At 54.2% G+C, this 9315-nt stretch overlaps 6 protein-coding genes and 2 pseudogenes across 6 annotated transcripts, besides 8 other annotated features; all 8 read left to right on the plus strand.

Annotated features, from left to right (window-relative positions):
• The first annotated feature begins 99 nt into the window (after positions 1–99).
• Positions 100–116: a microsatellite.
• Positions 117–174: 58 nt separating this feature from the next.
• TraAM80_00213 (uncharacterized protein) lies at positions 175–882 on the plus strand (the record flags this gene model as incomplete). Its single annotated transcript, XM_029377303.1, has 1 exon — positions 175–882. One exon carries the CDS (start codon positions 175–177, stop codon positions 880–882), a length of 708 nt encoding a protein of 235 aa, XP_029242899.1.
• Positions 883–1167: 285 nt separating this feature from the next.
• On the plus strand, positions 1168–3186 carry TraAM80_00214 (urocanate hydratase; the record flags this gene model as incomplete). Its single annotated transcript, XM_029377304.1, has 1 exon — positions 1168–3186. One exon carries the CDS (start codon positions 1168–1170, stop codon positions 3184–3186), a length of 2019 nt encoding a protein of 672 aa, XP_029242900.1.
• An 83-nt stretch (positions 3187–3269) lies between these two features.
• Positions 3270–3299: a microsatellite.
• Positions 3300–3409: 110 nt separating this feature from the next.
• On the plus strand, positions 3410–3651 carry TraAM80_00215 (hypothetical protein; annotated as a pseudogene).
• Positions 3652–3699: 48 nt separating this feature from the next.
• Positions 3700–3719: a microsatellite.
• A 54-nt stretch (positions 3720–3773) lies between these two features.
• TraAM80_00216 (putative intraflagellar transport protein IFT88) lies at positions 3774–5210 on the plus strand (the record flags this gene model as incomplete). Its single annotated transcript, XM_029377305.1, has 1 exon — positions 3774–5210. The coding sequence occupies one exon, from the start codon at positions 3774–3776 to the stop codon at positions 5208–5210; it is 1437 nt and encodes a 478-aa protein (XP_029242901.1).
• Positions 5211–5395: 185 nt separating this feature from the next.
• Positions 5396–5445: a microsatellite.
• Positions 5424–5447: a microsatellite.
• A 330-nt stretch (positions 5448–5777) lies between these two features.
• Positions 5778–6596, plus strand: TraAM80_00217 (uncharacterized protein; the record flags this gene model as incomplete). The annotated part of the gene is made up of 1 exon (XM_029377306.1): positions 5778–6596. The coding sequence occupies one exon, from the start codon at positions 5778–5780 to the stop codon at positions 6594–6596; it is 819 nt and encodes a 272-aa protein (XP_029242902.1).
• Positions 6597–6752: 156 nt separating this feature from the next.
• Positions 6753–6778: a microsatellite.
• A 271-nt stretch (positions 6779–7049) lies between these two features.
• Positions 7050–7997, plus strand: TraAM80_00218 (putative mucin-like glycoprotein; the record flags this gene model as incomplete). Its single annotated transcript, XM_029377307.1, has 1 exon — positions 7050–7997. The coding sequence occupies one exon, from the start codon at positions 7050–7052 to the stop codon at positions 7995–7997; it is 948 nt and encodes a 315-aa protein (XP_029242903.1).
• Positions 7998–8082: 85 nt separating this feature from the next.
• Positions 8083–8130: a microsatellite.
• A 382-nt stretch (positions 8131–8512) lies between these two features.
• On the plus strand, positions 8513–8953 carry TraAM80_00219 (uncharacterized protein; the record flags this gene model as incomplete). The annotated part of the gene is made up of 1 exon (XM_029377308.1): positions 8513–8953. The coding sequence occupies one exon, from the start codon at positions 8513–8515 to the stop codon at positions 8951–8953; it is 441 nt and encodes a 146-aa protein (XP_029242904.1).
• A 1-nt stretch (position 8954) lies between these two features.
• Positions 8955–8981: a microsatellite.
• Positions 8982–9016: 35 nt separating this feature from the next.
• TraAM80_00220 (hypothetical protein) lies at positions 9017–9200 on the plus strand (annotated as a pseudogene).
• Positions 9201–9315: the final 115 nt, after the last annotated feature.

Raw genomic sequence — 9315 nt, forward strand, 5'->3', positions numbered from 1 at the left:
TGAAATAATTACAGACTCTTTTTTACACCTGTGGCTGCATGGGGAGTGAGTCCATCTTTACATTAGCAGTGTTTTCCAGTTGGTATGTGCTTTTAGTCTTGTGTGTGTGTGTGTGTCACAATATTCTTATATGCACGCTCGTCACGGTGCCACTTCACACGACGCTCTGTGTGTATGCTGCTTCTTTCCCGCCCGTACAGAAGGGGATTGTGTGTGGTTTGGTTTGTTGGGGGCCGTGGGAGAAAAGGCGGCGAGGAGGAGCAGTATAGTGTTGACGTTCGCTGCGCCGGTGTTGGCGGCCCGCTGGCGATGGATGGAAAGCCGCGTTTGGTGGAACCCTCCGCGGCACTTCGGCGAGCCGCCAACGTCATCATTGTTTTTGGCTTCCCATGGCACACCAGCGAGGCGCAGGTGAGAAACCACCTTGTGCAGGTGCACCCGGCCGCCCCACCGGTGACGGTGCGTCTGTACACAAACCCGACGAACGGCTCCAGCCGGGGCATTGGCTTCATCGAGTACGGCGCGAAGCACAGGGGTACAACACTGGGCAGCGTGAAGGGTGAGCCGACGGATGAGGCGGAGGATGAAAGTGTCGTCGCGGCGGTGAAGAAGGAGATTGAGGAAACTCCGTTTGGGCGGCAGTACCTGACGGCCGTGTTGTACCATTTGACGAATCAAGGCTGGGACCGCGGGGGTCGCCTCCCGGAGCTGCCAACGGACCCACCGGTAACACGCGGGAGTTGGGTGGAGGGCTACGGTGACGAGGGCTTCTCCGTGCGGTGTGGTGCCGTACTGGGACTGGCGAACACCGTGACTGTGAGTGGCATGGCAAGCATGCAGGCCCTGCGTAAGCGGCTTCGCTCAGAGGCAGAAACGGAGTGATGCGCACGCATCCTCTACTAATGTCTTCCTCCCTTCCACTCTCCCTCACTGTGTGCATTTGTGTGTCCGTATGGTTTATTTATTTATCCGCACTGTACGTGCGCATGCATATACGTGATAACGTTGTGCGCTTTCTTGTGTATTTCCCTGTTTGTTTTAACTCTCTCTCTGTATCCATGCTTCTGAAAAGAAACCACGCAATTATCAAAAAGAGATAAATTTATTTATTTATTCCGAGGACATCTTGAGTGATTTATTGTTTGTTTCTTTGACAAAATGACGCCTATGAAGGAAGTGCTCAAGAGTCTCGCTGTGGGCATCCCGTCGCCGCTCCCGCCGCCATGCAAAGCGCTTGATCCGAATGTTCCGCACGCGCCCAGGCGCACGCCAAACCTGTCCCCTGAGGATCGTCGTCAGGCACTTGCTAATGCCCTGCGTTATTTCAACCCCGCCGATCACGAACTACTCGCAGAGGAGTTCAACAAGGAGTTGGATGACTATGGGCACATCTACATGTACCGCCTCCGTCCCACCCAGTACGAGATGAAGGCCTACCCCATCACTGACTACCCCGCCAAGAGCAAGTTTGCGGCGGCGATGATGCTGATGATCATGAACAACCTTGACGCTCGTGTGGCCATGTTTCCCCACGAGCTCATCACCTACGGTGGTAACGGGGGGGTGCTCAACAACTGGGGGCAGTTCTGTCTGGTGATGAAGTACCTGAGTGAGATGACGGACCATCAAACCCTTGCACTTTATTCAGGTCACCCGCTGGGTCTCTTTCCAAGCCACCCGGATGCCCCTCGTGCAGTGATTACAAACGGCATGATGGTGCCAAACTACTCTTCCCGTGAGCAGTACGACCGCCTTTACGCGATGGGGTGCACACAGTATGGTCAGATGACAGCTGGCTCCTTCTGCTACATTGGCCCGCAAGGCATTGTACACGGCACGACCATCACATTCCGTAATGCCGGACGCAAATACCTCGGCGTACATGACCTCGCAGGAAAAGTCGTCTTGACCAGCGGCCTTGGTGGTATGAGTGGGGCACAGGGAAAGGCCGGTGTTATTTGCCGTGCTGTCGTCGTCGTGGCTGAAGTTGACCCCAGTGCCCTCTACAAACGGAAAGAGCAGGGATGGTTGATGGAGGTGGAAACGGATGTGGAGACCCTCCTCAAGCGGGTCCGCGCCGCCGCCGCCGCCAAGGAGGCGGTTAGCATTGGCTACCTCGGCAATGTTGTGACCGTGTGGGAACGCCTGGTGCAGGAAAAGGATAACATTGTCCACCTCGGCTCTGACCAAACAAGTTGCCACAACCCGTTTAATGGTGGGTACTACCCTGTGCAGCTCACGTTTGAGGAAAGCAAGAAGATGATGACGGAGAATCCAGACAAGTTCAAGGAGCTTGTGCAGGAGTCCCTGCGTCGCCAGGTTACCGCCATCAATGCCATGGCTGCGCGTGGTCTGCACTTTTGGGATTACGGCAACAGCTTCCTTCTGGAGGCCTCTCGTGCAGGGGCGCAGGTGTGGGCTCCCGATGATAAGGTGCGAAGAGTCAACTGCTTCCGCTACCCATCATATGTACAGGATATTATGGGTGACGTGTTTGCGCTTGGCTTTGGCCCCTTCCGCTGGGTCTGTTCCTCGTGTCTACCTGAGGACCTCGAGCTCACCGACAAAATTGCCGCGGAAACGCTGGAGACGCTGATGAAGGATGCCGCCATCAAGTCACAGGAGCAGATCTCGGACAACCTCCTTTGGATTAAGCAGGCTGGCGAGAATAAGCTCGTTGTGGGTTCACAAGCTCGCATTCTGTACGCCGACTGCGAGGGAAGGCAGACCATCGCCAAGAACTTCAACGACGCCATCCGCGACGGGCGGCTTAAGGGGCCGGTGGTGCTCTCGCGCGATCACCACGACGTGAGCGGAACGGATTCCCCCTTCCGTGAAACCTCTGACCTGTACGACGGTTCCGCCCTCACTGCGGACATGGCCGTGCAGAATGTCATTGGTGACTCCTTCCGTGGCGCAACCTGGGTCTCGCTGCATAACGGCGGTGGTACAGGCTGGGGCGAGGCCATGAACGGTGGCTTCTGCCTAGTGCTTGACGGCTCCGCCGACGCCGAGCGCCGTGCCAAGCTAATGCTTTTGTGGGATGTTATGAACGGTGTCACGCGTCGCTCGTGGAGTGGAAATGCGTGCGGCCGTGAGACTGCGGTGCGGGCCATGTCCCGCGTGGAGGGGCTGAAGATCACTATTCCGCAACCCGTCAAACCTGAGGTGTTGCAGAAGTACTAGCAGGATGAATCACGCCTCATTGGAATTTTCCCTCTCTATCTTTTTCTTCGTCTTCCAACATTACGTCGTCTTCATTATAAATGTTGTTGTTTTTTTTTTCTTTTCTTTTCTTTACCTGTCCGAATGTGTTTTTGATAAATTATGTGTACATTAATTTATATAATGACATTTATGAGGCATTTCAAAGGCGAACATTTGACCCTAAACAGAGCGCTCGAGGAAAGAACTTGAGGACGGAGAGAGAAAAAACACGGTTGTGTGGGAGGCATTGGAAGAAGAAGACAAAGATATATTTATGTATATGAATCCCCTCTGCGTTGATGGGATGCATCCATGTGCACGGCCCTTGTAAACTTGCAGTCCTTTGCTATCTTGTCGTTTCCGGCCTAAGGCTGCCGCATCATGTTGTATGGTTTTTTTCTTTTTCTTTCCTGTTTTCTCTCTTTGTGGGCTCGTGCCAGCTTGTGAGTGTGAGGCAGCAAGCAACCTTGCCACAGAGTCGGCAAGGGCAAGTTTTTTTTGTTTTTTTTTTTAACCCCCACATTTTTGTTGTTGTTGTTTCGCTCTCATCACTTGGAGTTGTAGTCATGCAGAAGCGTGGGGTGGAGTTTGTGGGGGATTACATGGAGGCGGAGGAGTTTGCGAAGCGGAAGGAGATGGCGTTGGCAATCTGCCCCCCACAGGCCCCGGCAGGGGCACACTCGCAGTCGCAGCTCCTCATCCCGCCTGAAAGCCCCATCTCAGCTTTCACGGGTTTTTCCCGCCGTCGGGATTCCCTCATTTCAAGGGAGCAGCGTGAGGCATTGGTGGTTTCTGCCTTCGGCTTCGGCACAACACGACACGGTCACCCGGACAGGAGTGCCGCCCCGGCTCCGGGTGGTCTCTCCACCGCCGCGGGACAGTTGGAAAGCATCGTCGTCTGTCAGAGCGAGAAGGACTCGGTGCGGTTTCGCCTCTGCGTAGATGCCCTTTCGGAGGGGTGCGTGGCAACCTTCATTCACCTTTTCGAGCTCTCCCACCGTGAGCCTGTGTGCGTCGACGAGCTCGCCCAGACGCACTTCACCATTCCCGACGACCGCCTCGAGTGGGTGAAGGGTCAACTCTCCGCGATTGAGGTGTTGCGCCGACAGAGCGAATTCCACCTGGTCTATGAACGCTGCCAAGCACTGGCAGACTACTTTGAGGGCGAACGCGACCATGACGAGGCGGCTTGGTACTACGAGACGGCACTGTGTTTTGCAATGGAGTCGCTATTTCGACCACTGGAACAAGAAGTGCGCGGCGCCTACGCCGCTTTTTTTGAGCGGAGGAAGCAGTTTCGTAAGGCACTGATGCTCTACGAAACGATGTATAAATTGGCCCTGGCAATAGAGGATGAGAAGACTGCCCTTGAGGCAAGCCACCACCTCATGCGAACGTACCAGTTGCTGGGGGAGGAGCTGAAACGCACGAGCCCCGAGGAGGCAAAGCGGTTCTTTGAGAGTGCCGTCGCCGTCGCCAAGCGCGTAGGAAGTGCCATGGACGAAGCGGCTGGATATAGCGCTCTCGGCTACTTATGTGAACAGCTAGGTGACCTGCAAGGAGCCCTCGAATATCAGCAAGCTTCCTTGGACGTATCACAGCGAGAAAAACTTTTGGATAGAGAGCAAAAGGCCGCCTTGGTTGTCGCCAGTCTGCAGGAACGCATGCACCTAAACTCGGAGGCGATGAACTCACTGCGGCGAGCGCTGTCGCTGTCTAGTGAAACCGGAGACCTGGAGGGTGTCTGCCTTGCCACCATGCAGCTGGGGCAGGCCTGCAAGAGTAACGGCAATGAGGAGATGGCGCTGCAGTACTTCCGTGCAAACTTTCAGGCGGCGTGTCGTCAGAAGAATCAAGACCTCGAGGATCAGGCACGCGTTGCGTTGGGCTTTGCGCTTGGCGAGCATTATTTTAAGCACGCCGGCGGTGGTCGCGGGTACGTGCCTATTGTCTGCTACGATGTGAAGGCGCAATTGGAGTGGATGAGCACAGGTGTCTTGTAAAAAGGAAAGACAAAGACAAGACTCATATATATCACACGAAGGTATTTGCAATCTGTCATTGCACGAGCGGCTCAGTGAATGTATGTTTCTATTTGTATCTGCATTCGTGTGCATGTGGTATGCGTGTTGTGAGGTGAGGAAGCAGTGAGACGGTGAAGGAGAGAAACCTCGTCACTCTGCCCCGCACACACACACATACTTACATTTATGCCGTATATATATATATATATATATATACTCCACTTTTAGCTAGTCCCTTCAATGTTGCCTTGGTAACAATGATGTAATCCCTTGCACAGACGTGATGGAGAATACGTCTTTCATGCACAATCCCCCATTCTGTTTTTATATGCTCGTTTTCTCTCTTTATCTTATTTTTATTGCATTAATGACGTAAAACGGACTCCCCCATATCGTTTTCGCCATCTTTTTTTCTTCCTCAGGCAACCGTGTGTTTTTTTTGTTTTTTAATCCTCATTCTCCCTTTTCTTCTTCTTTGCTGTGCCCCCGCAAACGCACACACACGTGCCGTATACGGCTAGCAGGCGGTGGTCTGTGGGTGGCGGCATGAATCCTCTCGCGAGGGCGTTGCAGCTGCAGCACACCCGCTGCGAGGTCTATCATCTGTGGGACGCCAAGTTTCATCTCGCGCTGTCCGGCGCACTGAGTGCAGCGGACCTGTCTGGGATTCTTAACGACACCATCATCACCGCTTTTCAGCAAGTGAGCTCGTCGTTGCGCCAGCTGCAAGATGCCGTTCGGGGAGAGACGGGAGCGGAAGGAGACGAGGCTGCTGCGCTGCAATTTTTAGATGCATGGATCGATCGCCTCCAGCGCATTGAACAGGAGCACTACCACACCTCCGTTCGCTTGTCGCAACGCATCGCTGAGCACTGTACTGCCATGCCACCCGCGCAACCTGGCACGAGGGAGACGGCTACGACGTGCGAGGTGACGACGGATGTGGTACAGGGTAGTAGTGTGAAGGCGACCCCCACAGAGCATCGTGGACCTTGTGCAAGCCTGCACGACGCGGAGCTGTGCTTACTGCGGCAATTAGTGCCCATGACGACCCAAAAGGCCTTTAAGTTTGTCTCGTGTCGTGATGCCACGTCGTTTTCCTCCGATGATGAAGATGGTAACGCACAGGACGAGTGTGGCGGGCAAGAGGCGAACAACGCAATCGGCGAGGAGGAGCAGGTGTCTTTTATGCTACCGTCTGGTGTCGCGGCGGTGTACGCCCCGCGGAGGGTGCGGCAGTGCTGCCAAACTTTCAACGAGGCGGTGCTGCCGCTATGGAGTGCGAAGCGGAGTCTGATGCAGCAGCTGCAGGAGTGGACGGAGGAGCTGCAGGCGGAGCTGGCCAGTGTGGCCGCACCTAAATAACAAAGATGCTATGCGTGTAGTATTGTTCTTGTTGCTGCCATCGATGTTTTTGTTTTGCTTTCTTCCCCTTTCCGCGTGTTTGTCTTTGTGTATGTGTGTAATGCGACAGTTCGCTGCGTGGGGCTTTGACCCTGCCCCAGCTGGGTAATGGCACCGACACGCGCGCACACACACACACACACGGCATAAAAGACGGTGGTGTTGACTGAGTACCTGTATTTATTTTTATTTTTATTTGCGTCTCATGCTGGTAGGCTCACGCGCTGCGACTACGCCTCGCAAGGCATAACTTCAATAGCTCTGCTTGTGCGCACGTGTGTGTCCGGCTCATCATCGGCGGAGTGTCTGTTTGGGTCTTTAGGGGCGTCAGTGGGCAGGCGAAGCCACGAAGAGGATAAAATAGTATTTACTATATAAGGGAGGGTGGGGAAAGCGCGAGGGCCTCAAGGCACGATGACGGCGGATACGTTTTCGCAGTTCCTCATGGAAAACATGACGCGTGCCTCGATGGCGACGCTGCAGAAGTGGGACGCGAAACTGCTGGAGTTTGCCCGTCGGGTGTCACAGCAGACATGCAAAGGTGTGGCCCTCGTCACAAGCGGCGGCACTGTCGTCCCTATGGAGGTCAACGCCGTGCGTTATCTCACAAATTTTAGCACCGGCTCTCGTGGTGCTGCCACGGTGGAAGCCCTTCTGCGGCGTGGGTGGGCATGTGTCTTTCTGTACCAGGAGAATTCCACTCGTCCATTCCGGCGGCACCTTGACCAGATGAGCACGGAACAGCTCTTTGCAGAGCTTGTTGCACCAGTGCGATCACCCAACGTCCTTGCCGCCCTGCAGGCGTATGAAAAACACGGGGATCGCATCCTCTACGTTCCTTTTAAGACCTTAATGGAATACATGTTTCTTTTGCGGCTTCTCTCAGAGGCCCTGAGCTGCCGTGCAGAGTCTCTTCTGTCTTTGCCCATGATGCTTATTTCGGCCGCGGCGGTGTCGGATTTTTTTGTGCCTCTGAGCCGCATACCGACGAACAAGATCAGCAGCGACAATGATCTTCACGTCTGCTTTGAATCCGTACCCAAGATGCTTGGGTATATCAGCGAGGAGTGGCGCGCATCCTCTGCCACCGCTCCGCGGTACCTGATCACCTTTAAGTTGGAGACTGAGGAAGAGGCAATGAAGAAGAAGGCGCTGCAGAATCTCGTAAAGTACAACTGTGACGCAGTTGTTGCAAACATGCTGCAGAACTACCAAGAGAGAGTACTGGTGTACTGGAGGGGAGAGGAGCATCATCCGATCCCTTTGCTTCGGTCAGAGGACACTTCCATCGAGATGCTGATGGTGGATTTATTCCTGGAGCGCCTTGAGAGCGACACAAGGGAGCGCAGCAAACAGATTTGATCGTGCCGTGGTGAGACGTGAAGAGGTGGTGGTGGGGACAAAAGACAGGGAACGTTGTAAGCTTTAAGAGAGCTATGTGTTGTGGTGTTTTTGTTTGCTCTTTTTTGTTGTTGTTTTGTTTTACTTTGGGTTTCTCTCTCGCAGTGTGTGACTGCATTTTTGTGGTTGCAGGCAACATGATTGTGGCAACCGGGCACCAAGTACCGTTCTACGCACCTTCAGCCATTGCACCCCTCAACGGGCGGTATTCTCCACACCGTCTTCTTCGGCGTCTCCGCGTTGTGTGCCTCCTTGAACCAATCTATGCATGTGTGGTGTGTATGCATGTCTTCCTTTTTTTTTTTTTACTCGTTTCGTGGGTGTGTAAATATATATATGTGTAGGTGAGGGCGGCCTCTTTCATATATTGCACGCATTTTCCCTATTCGTTGCACTCACTGCGAAGCAGGTAGGAGCCGCCGTATCGGTGCTTCGAGGTTGTGTTTGGGTTCCACGTAGTTACGCTCACGTTTTACATGGAAGGGAGGCCGCTGGTGACGTTCCGCCAGCGATCTTTTACCCACGGAGAAGGTGCTACGGCATCGTGCGTGCATGTCTCGCAGCAGTGCTTTTCCGACCACGTCTGGGTGCTCATCACGGAGGACGACACATGCGTGCCCGGGGTGGTGCTGCGCCACGACTCGCACGAAATGGGGCTGAGTGCCAGCTGGGAGAACCCCAATGCGTTGCCGTCCACGCCGTGTGAGTGTCTGCTCGGAATGCGGGACCACCCCCTCACGAACATCGTCGCCGGCGTCATCGCCCACGCCATTCGCGCCGAGGGGGAACAGCGGCCACTTTTACTGTGCATTAGTTTGACCAAAACGGCGAAGCGGCTGGAGAACGCGGTCGAGCGCAAGGCTTTTCTGCGGAAAGTCAGAGACGACGTGCTGGCGCTTGCCACGGGAGAGAGTTAACTGGTGGTGGTGGTGGTGGTGGTGGTGGCGGATGCCCGCAGTAAAAAAGAGAAAACGTGGACGGTGTGCATGGAAGGGGATGAGAGAGGACGGTGTGCCCTTCATACGTGGTTTTCTCTGTGTGTGCCTCTCTATCTTTCTATCTCTCTCTCTCTCTCTCTCTCTCTCTCTCGGCGTCTGCTTCTCCTTTTATCACCGCCACTGCAACGATTGGCATGCGAGAAGGAAGGTTAGAGACAGGCATTTTTGCACGTATATATTTGATAGATACGTCCCAAGAAACCAGATACCACATCATTATTGACGGAGGAAGAGCATACATATATAAGCAAACACACGTACATCATGGAAGCGTACAGTAA

The sequence above is a fragment of the Trypanosoma rangeli genome, assembly GCF_003719475.1.
Source record: "Trypanosoma rangeli strain AM80 chromosome Unknown Tra_15.4_contig_00003, whole genome shotgun sequence".
Lineage (NCBI taxonomy): Eukaryota > Euglenozoa > Kinetoplastea > Trypanosomatida > Trypanosomatidae > Trypanosoma > Trypanosoma rangeli.